We start from the raw sequence: 21,400 nt of genomic DNA, 5'->3' as shown, positions 1-21,400 counted from the left end.
AACAACCACGTTTCCATTATACATTTCCCTGAGAACATCTGTTTCTAAGTTTCACTCCCAAGTTCATACCGAATAGCAGCTTGATAAGCCCTCCCCCACTTCAATAGTTCTATACTGCCTGCTTCTATCCACCTCCAAGGCTATGCTAAAGGTCAGTGAACTGCGGTCACTGTCTTTGAAATAACAGATCTGACACTTCATCTGGCTCATTGCCTAGTATCAGATCCAGTATGACCTCTCCTCTAGTCAGCCAGTCTATATATTGTATCAAGAGTCCTCCCTAGAAACACACAACAAATTCAACCCTCTCTAAAACCTCTTACACTAAGGAGGTGCCAGTTGACATTAGGGAAGTTAAAATCACTTATGACAACAATCCTGGTATTTTTGCACCTTCCAAATTCTGCATACCTACCTGTTCCTTACTGTCCCTGATGCTTTGGGGGGTGAGGGTGGTCTATAAAATACTCTCAATAGAGTCATCACTCCCTCCCTGTTTCTGACTTCCACCCACACTGACTCCATAGACATTCCGTCCATGACAACCTTCCCTTCTGCACCTGATTAGCAACGTTTTACCTCTCTCCCTGTCCCTTTTGAAACACCTAAGCCCCAGATTATCCAGCAGCCATTCCTGCCCTTGCGACAGCCCAGTTACTGTAATGACCACATTGTAGTTCCATGTACTGACCCCTAACCTGTTCATCACTCCATTCCTGAGACTTCTCACATTAAGATAGACACCGTTCAACCCATCCAACTGACCGCATTTATGCCCAATCCACTGCCTATCCTTCCTCACAACCTGTCTACACACTGCATCTACCTGCATACCAACTCTGACCTATCACTCTGTTACCTATCCCCTGCCATCCTAATTTAAATCTTCAACATCTCTAGCAAACTTGCCCACAAGGACGTTGGACCCTTCAAGTTCAGGCGTAACCCATCCTTTTTGTACAGGTTATACTTTCCCTAGAAGAGATCTCAATGACCCAGAATTCTGAATCCCTGCTCCCTGGACCAATTCTTCACCACACATTCATCTGCCATATCATCCTTCTCTTACCTTTACTTGGCACATGGCACAGGCAGCAATCCAGAAATTATTACCCTTGAGGTCATGTTTATCCTTCCTTGCTCCCTATTGTACAAAGTTTATCCGATGTTTGTTAATAAGGCCGTTCACATGATTTTTATACTTCATCTTTAATATTGCTGAATGATAGAATTTGATTTATTTGGATCTGGAGAAGTCTAATGATGATTCAAAGTTACTGTTAAAGTTGCCGATACAAATTAAAGGTAGCTTTATTTGTAGCTGTAGAGGGCATTCAGAATAACAGTCATCCCTGCCTTTGTACAAGTACAATTTGCACTCAGAAACGGAGCATATAAAATGCAAATATTACTGATAACATGGGAATACAATCTTGAGAAAAGTTCTCCAAAGTTAAAACAATTGTCCTGATTTGAATATACTGAGTGGTGTCAGCAGAGTTACACCCTGACACCTGAAGCCCCCAAGAAAAGTCAAATGCATTCCCAACCCAACAACACAGATTGGGGCTGATCTCTGGATTTTTAGCAAATCTCACAAGGAGCCAGCAATTCATTGTTCTGACCCACCAGCCTTCCTCTGTAGACCGTCCCTGTGAACTAATCACACTGCCTTTCCTGCATCATCTGACAGTGCAGTCTTTGGGCATCAGAGAAATGGAAGGCACAAAGGGGTCTGGCTGTGGTAAAATGAAATTAGAGATGTAGTCCTACCTCACTGGCAGTTTGTAAAAAGAGGAATTGTAAAGTTAGCTTTCTGCAGTAACACGACTCCAATAACAACCAGCACCATGGGTGGTATATTGTATGTGCAAGAATATCTGCTAACTCAAATGGATGCCACGTTTTCCTGAGTAAGTCTCACACATTGCGGTTAGATAGCATTAGAAACAGAAAGTGAAAAACAAATTGTGTGTATCTGGTCCGGTAATAAATTACTCTCAACTTGAAACTTCAGTTACTTACTTGACTGATGTAGCGTTGTCTTGGAGCATCTTTTCTTGTCATATCCGCTGATGCACTGGTGATGCAGTCTATCTTCTTCTTCACAGCCTGGAGATCTAAAGAGCCAAGGTAAGTTACCCTATCACAATCTCTGTCAAACATTCAATATGAAAATGTCAGAAGAGGTTTTTCAAAAACGATGGTTTTAGTTGGATTTGGCTGAAAGTCACTATTGCTTACCTTTCTCATTGGCAAGCTTTGCCCAGGCTTCTGCAACCCTGACGGCATTTGAGTTATTGTGGAGTGTCTGAAGTGACCAGAGCAGAACAGGATTACATCAGTCAACTTTACTTATTTCAGATGGGAATGAAATGAAATGCTGAAGAGTGATACATCAAAGAATAGGTTACTCTGCCTTGTGCACTCTCTGCTGATCAGATGAAGTAAAAAGAAATTACAAAATTATATCATCATTTGTGAAAAGATATAAAGCATTCTTCGGGCACACAATAGGAAAAGAAAAATCGAAGTAGGTTTCACACCACTACAGATCAATTGAGAAAACCAGATTAAGTTGACAAAGAAATGAGAAAATTGTTGCTGAATTATTACTGAAGATTAATTACTATAGATTGATTGGCCACTGCAAGTTGCTCCTCGTGTGTAGGTGTGTGGCAGAATCTGGATGGAGAATAAAAAATAAACGAGGTTTGGTGCAAATTGAGTTATTGATGGCCAGTGCAGACTGGGTGAGCTGAAGGGTCAGCTTGCAATATTACACGATCTCCGACTCTACAACCCATGACCAAGGCGGGAAGATGTTTGAAAATAAAATTAATGCAACTGGGATAAACAGACAGAACATAGTTGACAAACTAACATCACTGAAAGACGATAAAATTCCAGATCAGAAAAGAATACACTGACTCATTACACAGGATCTGACAGTAACACTAGCTTATATGTACAAAGGTTCCATTGAAATAATTGTCAAGATGGCTGAGAATGATAGGACAACTAATTTGTAGACACTGAAAGCTGCACTAAGATATGAAAAGGAGCATCCACAGAGAGTGAGCAACATCATAGCCTCCTGGGAAATCCCAGCAGTTCCCCATGAATCAGTAGTGGACCTACTGTGACCATCAGCAAATGTGCTATGCCTGAACCAGATTTAACCTGGTGCACAAAAAGTGCATGTAGAGGTCTGGTCAAAATAGATAAGGCAACCTGGGAGCAAATTTGGACAAATGCCATTCATTCAAAGCTGTGTTTTTCAATGACAACAAATTATTTGCAAAATGTGTTAAGTTATTTAAGTGTCTTAATTTTTTAACAATTTGAATGTTTTCTTAAGTTGTTTCATTTTTTATTCCGTTTGCATGTTTTTCAATATTTGTGCCTATCAAAAATATGCACAAATTTCATTCAAAGTTCAAAGTAAATTTATTATCAAAGTATCCACGTTACCATATACTACCTTGAGATTCATTTTCTTGTGGGCATTTACAGGAAGAATAAAGAAATCAAACAGAATCTACAAAAAACATATATAAAGACTGACAAACAGTAACTGTGCAAAAGTCGAGAAATGGTGCAAATACAAAAATAATAGTCAGAACATGAGTTGTAAAAGAGTCTGCATGATCATAGAATCAGTTCAGAGTTGTGGTCAGTGAAGATATCCACACAGGTTCAGGAGCCTGATAGTTCCTGAACTTGATTGTGTGGTACATAAGGATTCTGTGCTTTCTACCCAATGGTAGTTGTAAGAAGAGAGCATGACCTGGATAGTGGGCATCTTTGACGATAGATGCTGTCTTCTTTTGGCAGTGCAACATGTAAACGTACTCAATGGTGGAAGGGCCTTTCCTGTGATGGACTGGGCTGTATCCACCATTAGTGTTTCCACACCAGGCCATGATGCAGCCAATCAGGATACTCTCTACTATGCAATTATTAAAGTGTGGCAAAGTTTTTTGCTAACATGCAAACTTCTAAGAAAGTAAAGGTGCTGTTGTGCCTTCTTAGTGATGACACTTGCCAGGACAGACCCTCTGAAATGTTAATGCTAAGTAATTATTGCATGGTTTTATGTTGCATTATGCAATGTTGCAATATTGCATTATGCAAGACAATGCAGGGTCTTGCCATTTTGACCAGGATAAATTCTGAAACCACTTTTGCAACAGTGGGTCCTCAAAAGATTTAGCCTCCAGTATCAATAATATTTTTTAGGTCTTGTTGGTGATTGCCTCATTTGCTCTCTACTCTTACCTTCTGTTTATTCTGCTTTTTTAGACAAGTGTATGGTCTAAACCATTAAATTTTAAAAGTGTCAATGTACAAAATAATTTTTTAAATACCTCTCTGGATCTGCTGGTTTTTAACGGTGCCTGCGGGAGTCGATTAGATTTGCACCATCCTGGTGACTGTCTGAGAACTTCTTCCCATTTATCTGTGAAAAGAATAAGCAATGTATGTAAAATCACATTCTCTGTCAACGCACATAGGGAAAAGTTGAATCGGATAGGATTTTATTGCCTGGGAGCTTAGGAGAATGAGAGGAGATTTGACAAAAATGTACAAAATTATGCAGGTAAATGTTAACCAGCTTTTCCCATCAAGGTTGGGTGAGGCTAGAACTACAGGTCATAGGTTAAAGGTGAAATATCTAAGGGGAACGCTCTCTTCACTCAGAGAGTGATGAGCATGTAGAATGAGTTGCCAGCAGAAGTGATGGACTTGGGTTTGATTTCAGCATTTAAAAGAAATTACAGTAAGAACATAGATGGGAGAGGTTTGGAGGGCTATGGTGTAGGTGCACGTCAATGAGACTAGACAGAATAATAGGTTGGTATAGACTAGATGGACCGAAGGGCCTGTTTCTGTGTTGTGGTGCTGCCTGACTCAATGATATTTCTTTATATTGCACACATAGAGTAAATCTAGATTTGGAAATTCAAGCAAAATCAGTGTGCTGGAGATGTAATGAACAATCCCCATGCCTGAATCCCGTGATTGAAGATGCACATAACCCCTTACCTTGGGATGACAGAGTGATTGTACTTTCAGAATTATTGTGGTGTCTCGGAATTTTATGAAGCCGAGTCACTAAAAATATCCTGAAAAAAAGATGACAAATTAGAGTGTCCAATTTTCAACTTAACAGACTCCAATACTTGCACCCACATGAGTATTGTAACATGCATGCAAACATACAAATTACCAAACAGGAGAAGGTCTCTTGGTCCCTCAATCCTACCCTAACTTTTAATAACAGCTGGACAAATCTGGATGTAATATGTATTCTCTTTATTTTCCAGTTCAGACAAAGGACTTCAACCTGAAACATTAGTTCTTTATCTCTGTCCACAGATACTGCTGACCAGCTGAGAGTTTCAAACATTTTGCTTTTATTTCAGTTCTCCAGCATTTGCAGTTTTCTTTTGGATTTTCATTAACTTTGCATATCTACCTGCTTCTGCCTTGTGAGTGTTGAACATTTCTGCTCTCACCCTCTTCAAGAAAGCAAGTTTGAGAGACTAAGAAAATTTCACCTCAATCTTTGCGCTGTTTGTGATTCGTTAGCTTTTAGCAATAATCACTAGTTTTAGATTCCCTCACATCCTCTCCACATCGATCCATTCAAGAGCCATTGGGATTTTTCATGTTTCAATCCAAATCCCTTCTCATTCTTCTAAACTCAAGTTCAGCCTGACAATCTTTCCTCATAAGACAAGCTGCCCATTACAGATCCCTGTTGAACTGGCATCCCTCCTTAAACAAGGAGACTGTACACAATACTCCAGAAGCATATCCACTTGTTGGACAAGCCAGAGAGTGGTAGTAGAGGGTTGCCTCTCTGTCTGGAGGCCTGTGACTTGTGGAGTGCTGCAAGGATCGATGCTGGGTCCTTTGTTGTTTGTCATCCACATCAATGATCTGGATGATAATGTGGTTAACTGAGTTAGCGAATTTGTGAATGACACCAAGACTGGGGCTGCAGTGGACAGTGAGAAAGGCTATCATGGCTTTCAGAAGGATCTGCATCAGCTGGAAAAATGGACTGAAAATGGCAGATGGAATTTAATGTAGAAAAGTGTGAGGTCTTACACAGTGAACGGTAGGGCACTGAGGAGTGTGGTAGAACAAAGGGATCTGGGAATAGAGGTCCATAATTCATTGAAAGTGGCATCACAGGGCTATAAAGAAAGCTTTTGGCACATTGGCCTTCATAAATCAAGGTATTGAGTACAGGAGATGGGATGTCATGTTGTAGTTGTATAAGACGTTGGTGAGGCCTAATTTGGGGTACTATGTACAGTTTTGGTCACCTACCTACAGGAAAGATGAAAGCAAGGTTGGAAGAGTACAAAGTAAATTCACAAGGATGTTTCCGGGTCTGGAGGGGCTGAATTATAAAGAAAGATCGAATAGGTTAGGACTGTATTTGAAAGGAGAGTTGATAGAGGTATACAAAATTATGAGGGGTATAGATACGGTAAATGCAAGCAGGCTTTTTCCACTGAGGTTGGGTGGGACTACAACCAGAGGTCATGGATAAAGTGTGAGAGGTGAGTAGAACACGAGAGGAATCTTCTTCTCTCAGATGGTCCTGAGAGTGGGGAACGAGCTGCCAGCACAAGTGGTGTATGCGAGCTCGATTTCAGCGCTTAAGAGAAATTTGGATGGGTACATGGATGGTAGGGAAATGGAGGCCTAATGGTCCTGGTGCAGATCGATGGGAGTAAGCAGTTTAAATGTTTTCAGCATGGACTAGATGGGCCAAAACGCCTGTTTCTATGCTGCACTTCTCTGTGAATCTGCTTTTTCCCATTCTCCTAAAAATAAACTATAATATTTTTAATTTTCTGAATTACCTGCCCACAGGCCTTTTGAAAATAATGCTGTTGAACAGGGGTTCCCAAGCTCAGTTTATACCACGGACCAATACCATGAAGCAAGCGATCCGTGGACCCCAGGGTGGGAATCCTGCTCTAGAACATCCAGCTCCCTCTCCATCGCACAACTACGGAATCTCTCACTGCTTAGGTATTCTGTCTGGATAGTCTGTGACCCAATGAAATAAACACCGAACTTTCCAATTTCAGGTAACTTTACTCCCCGCCCCCCCCAACTTTCAATCCATCTGTATCGCTGTCCAGTTGCTGATCTCATCCACTTATTTCATCCAGTGAATCCCCTCCCCATCTGCTTTCACCTTTCACCCAGTTGTTCCCATTATCACCTTCTTTGATTAACAGATTCCAGCAGAGTTAGTCTATCTTCTCACTAATCACCCCCTCTTACCCCACCTGCCTCCATATGCCCTTCTGTTCTTCTTTGCTTCCATTAGCACACCTCAGCCTGTTGACCAACTCCGCCCACCCCCCACCCTCTCATATTTCAGACTCTGACTTGTAGGCCCCTGTGTCCCACCACCCCCTCTACACTTAATGCTGGTTATCTTCCCTGTACAGTCCTAATACAGGATCCTGGAATGAAGCATCAACAATCGTCTCCCCCACCGATGCCCACTGACCTGCTGATTTTGTCCAACAGTTTGCTTTCATAAAATCTAGTATTTGCTGTTTCTTGTGGCTCAATATTTGCTTCTTTTTTTATTTTTCTCCCAACATGGACAATATCACAATTTCCACACTATGTCTTCGGCTGGTGGAAAATATTCATGGCACATCCTCAATACCTGGAAGTGGACATGATGCTGAGATAGGTTGCTAGGATGCACTGGGACACATCATCACTGATGTAACCTGGGTCCATCGGGTGTTTCGGGTCTTTCAACATCAGACACTCTCATCCCAACCAGGGTTGATCAAGCCCTGGCTAGTGTCCCAGTAGCACTGTGCTATGGGTCACACCACTGTTCAAAAAAGGATGTAGACAAAAGGCAGGTAACTATAGGCCAGTTAGTTTAATATCTGTAGTAGGGAAAGTGCTTGAAACTATCATTTAATAGCGAGGCATCTAGAAAGAAATGGATCCATCAGGCAGACACAACATGGGTTCAGCAAAGGCAAGTCCCGTTTGACAAACTTACTGGAGTTCTTTGAGGATACAACAAGCACAGTGGATAGAGGGAAACAGATGGACATTATATACTTGGGTTTCCAGAAGGTGTTCGATAAGGTGCCACATAAAAGACTTATCTTTAAGATAAGGATGTATAGAGTTGGGGGTGATGTATTAGCATGGATAAAGGATTGATGAACGAATAGAAAGCAGGGTGTTGGGATACAGGGGTGTTATTCTGGTTGACAATCAGTGGTGAGCAGTGTGCCACAGGGGTCGGTGCTGGGCCTGCAACTGTTCACGATATATGATCTGGAAGAGGGGACTGAGTGTAATGTATCTAAGTTTGCTGATGATACTAAATTGAATGAAAAAGCAAATTGTGCAGAAGATACAGAGAGTCTGCAGAGAGATACAGACAGGATAAGTGAGTGGGCAAGGGTCTGGTAGATGGAGTACAACGTTGGTAAATGCAAGGTCATCCACTTTGGAAGGAAAAATAGAAGAGCAGATTACTATTTAAATGATAAAATGATAAAAATGATAAAAAATCATTAATATCAGAAGTACTGCATGCAGTTCTGGCCTCCTTACTTGAGGAAGGATATACTGACTTTGGAAGCGGTGCAGAGAAGGTTCACCAGGTTGATTCCGGAGACCAGGAGATTAGACTATGGGGACAAATTGAGTTGCCTGGGTCTGTACTCGCTGGAATTCAGAAGAATGAGAGATCATATAGAAACATATAAAATTAGGAAAGGGCTAGATAAGATAGAGGCAGGAAAGTTGTTTCCACTGGTAGGTGAGACTACAACTAGGGGACATAGTCTCAAGACTGAGGGGAGTAGATTTAGGATGAAGACAAGGAGAAATTGCTTTTCCCAGAGAGTGGTGAATCTGTGGAATTCTCTGCTCAATGAAGCAGTGGAGACTACCTCAGTAAATATATTTAGGACAAGGTTGGAGAGATTTTTGCACTGTACGGGAATTAAGGGTTATGGGGAAAAGGCAGATAGGTGGAGATGAGTCCATGGCCAGATGAGCCATGATCTTGTTGAATGGCAGGGCAGGCTCAATGGGCCATATGGCCTACTCCTGCTCCTATTTCTTATGTTCTTGTGTTAAACCTCTTGATTCTTAATCATCTGGAGTTACGTTCAGCAGCCTCTGTGACAGTCCTGATGCCTCTTTTCTTTGCAGCCCCCCGTAATTCCAAAGAGAGAGTTGGTTCAGCAGAGCAAGCTGCCAGCAAAACCTCTACACCCCACCTCTATAGGCCCACAATGTACCCTCCACCCCAGTCTCTGGCACTACTCTACCAGCTCCTAGTATTTGGCCTCCTTGCACTCGAAAGCCGTCTCGATAGGAGAGATAACAGAAAGTTCTTATTTATGTCAATCATGTCACTACTGAGAAACAGATTAATAAAATGCACTTTATGACAGGAAACAATTATGGAAAGGATACTTGAATACTATTTGGATCCCAGGCAGATCATTCCGATGGTAGAATCTCTGAGTGTGAGAAAGTAGAAACAACAAATTCCTCAGTCTGAGAATTTGTGTCCTTAATGGTTCTGTCATGTCTAATGTTTGGGTTGATGAAAATCTGTGCTCTCAAGGTTCTATTAGAAACACACAGCCTTGACTGGTATCAGATGTATCCAAATATTCTGACTTTTCCATGTGCCCACACTCCTGCTCAAAATAATCATTTGTCCCTGGTCCTATGAAAATCTGGGTGGCTACTGGAAGATTATTGGATCACAAAGAACATCTCCTGGTTTTGCATTTTTGGAGAAAAATTGGGAACAAATTAAAAATTAACTTTCCATTTCAATTGCAGAGGTAAATATTAACAGTTCTAACAGCTCTCTGATGGAGATGAGCCATATCTACATACAGCTGAATTAAAAGGCACAGAACTGTCCAAACACTTCAAGGGAATTTTATTTTTATTTTATTGCTATTCACAAAATATTCTTTAATTGGTTTGGGCAAATCTTGCAACAATTTTCAAAATTACTTCTTAATGTGATTTTAATTCTAAATCACAACACTGCACCATGTTCAGTCATCTGTCATAATAAAGATAGCTCCTATATCGTGATGAGTCAAAATAGCCAGTGTGGAAACTATTTTCATATTTAATTTACAGGACAACCCAAAATGTGTGTGTGGGTTACTATGAATGCACTATCTTTGACTAATTTTAAGGTTCCTGTTAAATTTTACTGTCTTTATCATTGTTCTGTCTAAAGACAAGAGGGTTTTCTATTACTACACAAATAATGTATCATCTGAATGCCCCAAGCATTTTCAATACAACTGAATACATACATTAAAAACTATAAAATGCTGTTAATTATGATTGAATTATTCCTTACTCTGGTGGATGGGGCTTGTGTAGTCTGGTAGGGGAGTGTAGTCGGACCAGGTTCTGAGTAGGTTCATCCAGTTGCTTTTTTCTGTATTCGGCTGAATAAGTAGTAATGTTTCTCAGTCGATTCTCATGCTCTTCTCTCCACATAGTACTTGCTTTTTGCTTGATCTTTTCAAACTCTTCATGATCTAAAGATCTGAACGGCATTTGAAAGGACATGGTTTCTATTTGAGCAAAAGCTTTCTTCAGACAGTTCATGCGTCATCAAAGAGAAATTGCAGACAATTATTTGCCACTTTAAATGACCAGTAGATGAGCAGAAATTTGGTTTTGTTGGATTATGACTTTGTTTTCAGAGCTGTTGAAGTGGTTCGTCTGCTTTTGGTGCAGGAGTAGGCTTTGTTGATCAATTGCTAAGCAACAGGGCCAGCAGAGCACCTCCCACAGTCTGGATGGATCATGTTCTGCCACGGATTTTGGCAAACAGGAACATGAGAGCATGGTGCGGGAGATGAAAAGAGACTGGAGAAATCTATTGCTTAAGAATTGTTCCTCAGCAAGTCATCACATAGCTGCAAAGAATCAGTATTCAAGTTCCCAAACTGTTTATTGCCATTCTGCAGTACACGAGTTTAAAGGAGAATAAACTGATTATTACTCTGGATCCAATGCAGCATTAAAAAAAAACCCAATTAATATAAAAGGAATCCTATTAAGGACAACGTGCAAGTACTGTAGTGGCAATACATGGGGGAGTTGAAGGTTGCCAAGGAGTTGTGGAGAAGAGCGGCTGATATGTGGTATGTGGGAGGGTGGTGGGGGTCATGGGTTGATCAGCCTGATAGTTTGCAGGAAGTAACTGTCTTTGAGCCTAATGTCCTGGCGTGGATGCTGCACTGTCTCCTCCCTGATGGGAGTGGGAGAAACAGTCCCCAGGTAGGGTGGGTGCGAACCTTCATGATATTGCTGGCCTTTCCCAGCATCTTTCTGCATACACTCAATGGCCACTTTATTAAGTACACTATACCCCTCGATAATGCAAATATCTAATTAGCCAATCACGTGGCAGCAACTTAATGCCGAAAAGCACGCAGACATGGTCAAGAGGTTCAGTTGTTCAGATTTTCAAAGTTCAAAGTGAATTTATTATCAAAGTACACACATGTCACCATATACTACCTTGAGATTCATTTTCTTGTGGGCATTCACAATAAATACAAAGAAACACAAAAACAAAAGCAATGGAAAACTGGACGTAAAGATGGACAAATAACTAGTGTGCAAAAGACAACAAATTGTGCAAATACTAAAAGAAAAATATAGCAAATATATAACAAATATTGAGAACAAAGAGTGGCAGAGTTCTTGAAAGTGAGTTCACAGGTTGTGGAAACAGTTCAGTATTCAGGTGAGTGAAATTATCCACTGTGGTTCAGAACCATGATGGTTGAGGGGTAATAACTGTTGCTGAATCTTGTGGTGTGGGACCTATGGCTCCTACACCTTTTCCCTGATGGTAGCAATGAGAAGAGAGCATGGCCTGCAGGGTGGGGGTCTTTGATGACAATGCTGTTTCCTGCAACAGTGCTCCTTGTAGATATGCTCAATGGTGGGGAGGGCTTTACTTGTGACGGACTAGGCTGTATCCACTACTTTTTATATGCTTTTCCTTTCAAGGGCATTGGTGTTTCCATACCAGGCCTCGATGCAACCAGCCTGTATACTATTCACCACGTATCTTTGGAAGGTTGTCAAGGTTTTAGATGCCATCAAATCTTCACAAACATCTAAGAAGGTAGAGACAATGCCGTGCTTTCTTTGTAAAGCACATTTGTGCTGGATGCAGGACAGATCCACTGAAAATGATAATGCTGAGGAACTTTAAGTTACTGGCTTTCTCCTGATGGGGACTGGCTGATGGCCCTCCGTTTTCCACCTCAGTAATCAGCTCTTTTGTTTTGCTGCCATTGACTGAGAGGTTGTTGCTGTGGCACCATTCAGTCAGGTTTTCATTCTCCCTCCTACATGCTAATTCATCACCTTTGACTATGGAATGATTATTGGTGCCAGGTGGGACGGTTTGAATGTCTCAGAAAATGCTGATCACCTGGATTTTCACACACAGCAGTCTATATAGAGAATGGTGCGAGAAACAAAATACATCCAGTGAACGACATTTCTGTGGGTGAAAACGCTTTGTTAATGAGAGAGGTCATAGCCTGATTGGTTGGAGCACACAGGAATTGAATTGAAATTATTATTTACATCCTTCATATATATGAGCAGTAAAAATCTTTACCCTACATCTCTGACTAAACGTGCAATGCATAGTAAATTGTAATAAATAGTATGTTCAACAGGACAGTCAATATAACATAGAAATGCAGTTGTCAGCATGAATTAATCAGTCTGATGGCCTGGTGGAAGAAGCTGTCCTGGAGCCTGTTGGTCCTGGCTTTTATGCTGCAGTATCGTTTCCCAGATGGTAGCAACTGGAACAGTTTGTGGTTGGGGTGACTCGGGTCCCCAATGATCCTTCAAGCCCTTTTTACACACCTGCCTTTCTAAATGTTCTGAATAGTGGGAAGTTCACATCTACAGATGCACTGGGCTGTTTGCACCACTCTCTGCAGAGTACTGCAATTAAAGGAGGTACAGTTCCCATACCAGGCAGTGATGCAGTCAGTCAGGATGCTCTCAGTTGTGCCCCTGTAGAAAATTCTTAGGATTTGGGGGCCTATACCAAACTTTTTCAACCTTCTGAGGTGAAAGAGGCGCTGTTGTGTCTTTTTCACCACACAGCTGGTGTGTACAGACCACGTGAGGTCCTCGGTAATGTGGATGCCAAGGAACTTAAAGCTTAAAGCTGAAAAAGAATTGGGATATTTTTAAAATCAGCACCAAGCTATTTAGTGGTTCACAATGGATAGTACATATATGGAACTCCCTCCAACAAAAAAATTGGCTGAAGCTAGATCAATTGAAAATTTCAAAATTGAGATTGCTGGATTTCTTCAGGAACAATTTTAAGATGATTTAAATTATCTCAGTATTCGTTAGTTAGGCTTTTAATGAGGCAGCAAAAATGGAGTAAATTAAAATCTTAATGCCTTTGAACACTGAGCTTGGAAATACATATAATGACTGATGAAGATCATAAGGCATGTGAGCAGAATTAGGCCATTTGGCCCATCGAGTCTGCGTCACCATTCAATCATGGCTGATCCTTTTCTTTGTCCCTTCTCAGCCCCACTCCCAGCCTTCTCCCCGTAACCTTTGATGCTATGTCCAGTCAAGAACCCATCAACCTCTGCCTTAAAAACACCCAGCTGCCTGTGGTAACAAATTCCACAAGTTCACCACCCTTTGGCTAATGAAATGTCTCCACATTTCAGTTTTAAATGAATGCCCCTCCATCTTGAGGCTCTCTTGTCCTTTTGTCCTAGACTTCCCACCATGGGAAAGATCCATTCCACATCTACTCTATTTAGGCCTTGTAATATTCGAAAGGTTTCAATGAGATCCCCCCTCATCCTTCTAAATTCCAGCAAGTACAGACCCACAGCCATCAAACATTCCTCATATGATAACCTTTTCATTCCTGGAATCATCCTTGTAAACTTCCTCTGGACCCTCTCCAGTACATCTTTTCTTAGATGAGGAGCCCAAAACTGTTCACAATACTCAAGGTGAGGCCTCACCATTGCCTTATAAAGCCTCAGCATCACATCCCTGCTCTTGTATTCTAGACCTCTTGAAATGAATGCTACCATCGTATTTGCCTTCCTCACCACGACTCAAACCTGCAAGTTAACCTTTAGGGTGTTCTGCACAAGGACTCCTAAGTTCCTTTGCATCTCAGATTTTTGGATTTTCTCCCCTTTTAGAAAATAGTCCACACATTTATTTCTACTACCAAAGTGCATGACCATACATTTTCCAACATAGTATTTCATTTGCCACTTTCTTGCCCATTCTCCTAATCTGTTGTCCTTCTGCATCCCACCTGTTTCCTCAACACTATCTGCCCCTCCACCAATCTTTGTAACATCTGCAAACTTGGCAACAAAACCATCTATTCCATCTTCTAAATCATTGACATACAGCATAAAAAGAAGTGGTCCCAACACCGACCCCTGCGGAACACCACTAGTCACTGGCAGCCAACCAGAAAAGGATCCTTTTATTCCCACCTTGATGCACCACCAATAACTCTCTGAGACGTGAGGTGAGATATCGGCTTTTATTGACTGGAAGAAAGAACAAGCAGCAATTGACCACCATGCTACATCCTGGAGACTGAGAGGCAGGGCTCAGGCCCCAATCGCCTTTATACCGGGGTCCGTGGGAGGAGCCACAGGAGCAGTCAGCGGGGGGGCATGTCCAGACAGGTATATGTAGATCACCACATTCACCCCCCACTTTGTTTTAAAAGAGAGTCCCCGTGGGGCGAAGTTTCTTACAAGTATATTTACAGGTTAAGTCTATCAGGTGGTCGAATCTGTTGCTGCGATCTATGTAGCACCGGCTGTGATTGCACAGGTGCAGGTGGTGATTGCACAGGTGCCAGTGGTGGTGATTACACAGGTGCTGGTGGTGGTGATTGCACAGGTGGTGGTGATTGCACAGGTGCCAGTGGTGGTGATTGCACAGATGCCGGTGGTGGTGATTGCACAGGTGCCGGTGGTGGTGATTACACAGGTGCCGGTGGTGGTGATTACACAGATGCCGGTGGTGGTGATTGCACAGATGCCGGTGGTGGTGATTGCACAGGTGCCGGTGGTGGTGATTGCACAGATGCCGGTGGTGGTGATTGCACAGGTGCCGGTGGTGATTGCACAGGTGCCGGTGGTGGTGATTGCACAGGTGCCGGAGGTGGTGATTGCACAGGTGCCGGTGGTGGTGATTGCACAGGTGCCGGTGGTGATTGCACCGGAGACGGAGGTTGCCTGACTGGAGGTGTCAGCCCACTAGGCGTCAGTGATCCCTCATGCGTGTGCGAGGTGCCCGGTATGGGAGTGTCATGAGGAGTCTGTGTAGGGCTTGGTGTGCGCAGTGTCACCTCGGGTACAGGGTTCATAGTTACCGTGGAGTGTTCGGGGTAGTGGTCTGCTGCTCCTGCGGGCGCCAGGTCGCGGATGGAGACCGTGTCCTCCCACCCATCGGGTAAGACCACGTAGGCATACTGGGGGTTCGCATGTAGAAGGTGAACCCTCTCGACCAGCGGGGAGTATTTATTGCTCCTCACATGTTTCCGGAGCAGCACTGGCCCTGGGGATGTCAGCCAAACTGGTAGGGTGGTCCCAGTGGCAGACTTCCTGGGAAAAGAGAATAGGCGTTCGTGAGGGGTGGCATTGGTGGACGTACATAACAGGGAGCGGATGGAGTGGAGTGCCTCAGGGAGGACCTCCTGCCATTGAGAGACCGGCAACCCTTTCGACTTAAGGGCTAAAAATGTGGCCTTCCACACTGTGGCATTCTCCCTCTCCACCTGTCCATTTCCCCGGGGATTATAGCTCGTGGTCCGACTAGTAGCAATGCCCCTAACTAGCAGGTACTGGCGCAGCTCATCACTCATAAAGGAGGACCCTCTATCACTGTGGATATAGCAGGGATATCCGAACAGAGTGAAGAGCTGGCGCAGGGCTTTTATGACGGATGTGGCAGTGGTGTCGGGGCAGGGGATGGCAAAGGGGAACCGCGAGTACTCATCGATAATGTTGAGAAAATAGACATTGTGGTCGGTGGAGGGAAGGGGGCCCTTAAAGTCAACACTCAGTCACTCAAAGGGGTGGGTGGCCTTGATAAGTTGCGCCTTTTCAGGACGGTAGAAGTGCGGTTTGCACTCAGCGCAGACTTGGCAGTCCCTGGTCATCATCCTGATGTCCTCCAGGGAGTATGGCAGGTTCCAGGCTTTCATGAAATGGTAAAATCGGGTGACCCCCGGGTGGCAAAGATCTGCATGGAGGCTGTATAAAGAAGCCCAGGCACCGTCTGAGGGCTTTGAGAGTGGTGGGAAGAGGGAGTTCTAACAGGGGGCGCATACGGTCGGGATCAGGGCCAATGACCCCGTTTTCCACGACATACCCAAGGATAGCGAGTCGGGTGGTTCCGAACACACACTTGTCCCTGTTATAAGTAAGGTTCAGGGCTTTGGCCACTTGGAAAAATCGTTGGAGGTTGGCGTTGTGATCCGGCCAGTCGTGACCACAGATGGTGATGTTATCCAGATAGGGAAATGTGGCCATCAGTTGGCACTGGTCCACCATCCGGTCCATTTCCCTCTGGAAGACAGAGACACCATTCGTGACACCGAAGGGGATGTGCAGGAAGTGATAGAGCCTGCCGCCCGCCTCGAAGGCGGTGTAGGGGCGGTCCTCTGGGCGGATGGGAAGCTGGTGATAAGCGGATTTCAGATCTATTGTCGAGTACACCTTGTACTGAGCTATCTGGTTGACCATATCCGCGATGCGGGGTGGGGGGTACGCGTCAAGCTGTGTGAACCTATTGATGGTCTGGCTATAGTCCACGACTATCCTATTTTTCTGCCCGGTCCGAACAACAACCACCTGGGCCCTCCAAGGACTTGTGCTTGGCTCAGTGATCCCCTCCCCGAGCAGCCGCTGCACCTCTGACTGAATGAAGGCCCTGTCCCCCGCGCTGTACCTCCTGCTTTTAGTTGCCACAGGTTTACAGTCGGGGATCAGGTTGGCAAACAGCGGTGGGGGAGGGATCTTGAGGGTGGAGAGGCTGCAAGTGGTGTCAGTAGCGCAGCTGTCGGCATGGTGCTGGGTGTGATGTGTGGGTCGGTGTGTGTGTGTGGTCAGTAGCGGGGTATGTGACGAAGTCCCACAAAACTGAGGATTCCTGACAGTGAGTGGTGGGAGAGGCCCACTTTCGAGGTCACACTTTCGAGGTGGCTCTGGAAGTCCAGCCCCAATAGCACAGGCGCGCACAGTTGAGGCATGACCAGTAGCGCAAAGTTCCGATATTCTGTGCCCTGCACCACCAATGTCGCTACACAACCCACTCGGATGTCTGTGGAATGCGACCCAGAAGCTTACTGGTCACGAGTCCGCAGCGTTGCACCGTGTCCGGGTCAATAAAACTCTCAGTGCTGCCCATGTCAAACAGGCAGCTAGTCCTGTGCTCCTCCACCAGGATGTCCATCATTGACCTTGCAAGCTGGTGTGGGGCGCTTTGGTTGAGGGTTACGGAGGCCAGAGTTGAACTGCCGTCTTGGTGCCCGGTAAGCACCGGTGGGTCAGGGGCGGGGTGAGTTGGCGCCGACAAAGATGGCCGCCCCCATCCGGGCATGCAAGATGGCGGCCCCCATGCCTCGCACGAGGCAGGCAGGCAAGATGGCGGCGACCAAGCTTCACACGCAGCGCTGCCCGACCCCGCTCGTGGTTTAGACTTACAGACCTTGGCGAAATGGCCCTTCTTCCCGCAGCTGGAGCAGGTCGCTTCTCGGGCCGAGCAGCGTTTCCGGGGGTGCTTTTCGAGTCCGCAGAAGTAACACTACACGGACTTGCGACTGGCAGCAGCTGTGGTTAGTTTCGGGGAGTTCATGGACTCGCGACTGGCAGCGGCGTTGGTGAATTCGCTCGCGGGTGGCGGGGTCTGAGGTGTCCACGGGACCAGTGGGAGATTGCACAGCTGGACAGCGTCAGCATTGTGCAGAGCAGCCTCCAGTGTGTGGGCTGTCTCGATCGCCGAGCATAAGGTAAGATCAGCATTTTCCAGCAGCCGCTGGCGCACGTATACTGACCTGATCCCCATAACGAAAGCGTCTCATACTAGCAGCTCCGCATTGTTGTTCCGCTGTCAGAGCTTTGCAGTCGCAAGTTCGCACGAGTGTCTGTAGGGCTCGGAGAAACTCAGCGCTCGACTCGCTGGTTAGCTGCTGCCACGTCGCTAAGCGATGTCTTGCATAGACGGTGTTCACCGGCCACAGGTACTGTCTTTTGAGGGCATCCAGTGCCCCTTCGTAGGTCGGCAGGTCCCTGATAAGTGAGTAAACTTTCGGGGTGACCCTTGAGAGGAGAATTCTGTGCATAATAGCCGGCTCAGTCGCACGAACCTCCTCCAAGTATGATTGGAAGCATGCAAGCCAGAGTTCAAAGGCAAGAGCTGCTTCAGGGTCTTGGGGGTCCAAATCCAATCTTTCCGGACGTAAAACGGTTTCCATGTTTTAAAACTTCCAGTCAATAAAATTGACGCACCATCAATAACTCTCTCTGAGACGTAAAGGCGAGGTATCGGCTTTTATTGACTGGAAGAAAGAACAAGCAGCAATTGACCACCATGCAACATCCTGGAGACTGAGAGCAGGGCTCAGGCCTCAATCGCCTTTATACCGGGGTCTGTGGGAGAAGCCACGGTCAGTGGGAGGAGCCACAGGAGCAGTCAGCAGGGGGGCGTGTCCAGACAGGTATATGTATTCACCACACACCCACTACCTCCTACTAATCAGCCAATGCTCTAACTATGCCAATAACTTTCCTGTTATACATGGACTCTTAAATGGTAAGCAGCCTCATGTGTGGCACCTTATCAAAGGCCTTTCTTAAAGTCCAAGTATACAACATCCACTACATCCCCTTTATCTATCCTACTTGTAATTGTTACGAATGTGCCACAACTCTGAGGGGCCGAAGGATACAAAGTAGCCCCCTCCTTCTTGAGAATCGCAAGATCGCTATTAATTCAGGTCTGGGACCCAGGAAATGAGAGAGAATCCACAAGGTTTTGGAATGCGTCCTGGCCTCAGCGGAAACAAAGCCCCTGATAACGGCCATTGTCTCTTGGAGACGGAATTGTGTATTGAGCACTGTACTATTCATTGAAGCCCCTCAGGGGATGACCAGAGTGGGCTGGTTGAGAGATTGCATCATCCCAACCTGATTGATATCTGAGACCCCGTGAGTAAGGATAAAAGAGGGTCTGGGGAACAACCCCTTTAGACGCACCAGGAGAAATGCTAGAAATCCCGTGACAGCATTTAATAGCGACAGCTGGTGGGGGGCTCATGTGCGTCCTTTCCCTTTGTCTGGGATTGGCGGCCTCACCACGGAAGAACGGCTTTAGCTAAAGGAGAGGCCACAAGTGAACGGCCACCCCAACGGGACTCCCGACGGATTGAAATCATAAAAGGAAAAGCCGACAAGTTTCTCAAAAATCTCTCTTTCTCTCCAACCAAAGGCTACAGCCTGAATGAACTGAGTGACTTTTATATTTCCATCGGACAATACATTTATCCCCTAGACAACGATAGAGCTATTTCTTATTGATTATTATTATACCCACACTTTTAGATTTAGTATTGACGACGTATATTATCTGTATGTTTGCATTGATATTATTTTTGTGTATTTTTACTAATAAATACTGTTAAAAATAGTACCATCAGACTTCAATGGATCTCTCTATCTTTGCTGGTAAGTGACCCAGTTACGGGGTTCGTAACATAATCTCCTCAAAAAATTCCAACAGGTTTGTCAGGCAAGATTTTCCCTTAAGAAAACCATGCTGATCTTGTCCTATCTTGTCCTGTGTCACCAAGTACTCCATAACCTCATCCTTAACAATTGACTGCAACATCTTCCCAACCACTGAGGTCAGGCTAACTGGTCTATTATCTCCTTTCTGCTGCCTCCCTCCTTTCTTAAAGAGTGGAGTGACATTTGCAATTTTCCAGTCCTCCAGAACTATGGCAGAGTCCAATGATTCTTGTAAGATCATTACTAACCCCTCCACAATCTCTACTGCTACCTCTTTCAGAACCCTGGGGAAGAGTTTGTCTGATCAGGTGGTTTGGGTACCTTTAGCTCTTTCAACTTTTTGAGCACCTTCCCCCTTGTAATAGTAACTGAACTCACTTCTCTTCCCTCACAATCTTCAACACATATTGCTAGTGTCTTCCATAGTGAATACTGATACTCATTTAATTCATCTTCCATCTTCTTGTCTCCCATTATTTCTCTGGCCTCATATTCTAGCAGTCTTATATGCACTCTCATATTTCTTTTTTTTTTTACATACTTGAAAGAGCTTTTTCTTTCCACCTTGATATTGTTTGCTAGCTTGCTTTCATATTTCATCTTTTCCCTCCTAATGATTCTTTTAGTTGCTTTCTGTAGGTTTTTAAAAGCTTCCCTACCATCTGTCTTCCTGCTAATCTTTGTTTTGTTGTATGCCCTCTCATTTGCTTTTACATTAGCTTTAACTTCCCTTGTCAGCCACAGTTGCCATTTGAGTATTTCTTTGTTTTTGGAATACATCTATCCTGCACCTTGCTCATTTTCCCCAGAAACTCATGCCATTGCTGTTCTGCTGTCATCCCTGCCAGCATCTGCTTCCAATATCCTTTGGCTATCTTCTCTCTCATACCACCGTAATTTCCTTTACTCCACTGAAATACTGCTACATCAGACCTAACTTTCTCCCAATCAAATTTCAAGTGATCACTGGTTCCCAAGGGCTCTTTTACCTTAAGCTCCCTGATCGCCTCCAGTTCATTACATAACACCCAATCCAGCATAGCTGATCCCCTAGCAGGCTCAATGACAAACTGCTCTAAAAAGCCATAACAAGGCCTCACATAAAAGCATCATAAACAGCAATTTTATAAACATTCAGGTCATCTTGATACTGTCTTCCTCATAAGAAATGGTTCTAATCATGTGTCTGTTCTATTTTGCTTCCCTCACCTTCCCCCATCCTATTATTGACCCATTTATAAATTTTCTTTTGATGTGATCTCTGTTGAGTCACTAATGTTGTTACTTACAAGCATAGCTTTTCTGAAAGCTTCTTGCATTTAATCTTATTTTGTTTTCCTGAACTATGAAAATCTCAGTTACAGGAAACAATTTCTATTCAGCTTATCCTATCCCATAATCATAATTAATATCCATTAGCTAATATATAATCTGCTCTTAAAGAAAGATTTTGTACTTGCAATCTTCAAAGCTAG

The 21,400-nt window shown here is 44.2% G+C and overlaps 1 protein-coding gene across 4 annotated transcripts in view; it reads right to left on the bottom strand.

Moving 5' to 3' along the window:
* Positions 1-10,801, bottom strand: part of LOC140726494 (uncharacterized) — a 36,167-nt gene extending 25,366 nt beyond the window's left edge. For all 4 annotated transcript variants that reach the window (XR_012098651.1, XR_012098652.1, XM_073042945.1 and 1 more), the window contains exons 1-5: positions 10,427-10,801; positions 5,050-5,129; positions 4,371-4,462; positions 2,245-2,311; positions 2,026-2,120 (exon numbers count right to left, since the gene is read on the bottom strand). Coding sequence is in view for 2 of the 4 variants with exons in the window: in XM_073042945.1 (XP_072899046.1) it covers positions 2,026-2,120; positions 2,245-2,311; positions 4,371-4,462; positions 5,050-5,129; positions 10,427-10,680 (588 nt within the window). In the remaining 2 variants the exon portion in view is untranslated. The remainder of the gene's footprint in view (positions 1-2,025; positions 2,121-2,244; positions 2,312-4,370; positions 4,463-5,049; positions 5,130-10,426) is intronic.
* Between the last annotated feature and the right edge of the window lie 10,599 nt (positions 10,802-21,400).

This window comes from Hemitrygon akajei, chromosome 4 (genome assembly GCF_048418815.1).
Source record: "Hemitrygon akajei chromosome 4, sHemAka1.3, whole genome shotgun sequence".
Lineage (NCBI taxonomy): Eukaryota > Metazoa > Chordata > Chondrichthyes > Myliobatiformes > Dasyatidae > Hemitrygon > Hemitrygon akajei.
This window is presented reverse-complemented; position numbering and strand designations above follow the sequence as displayed.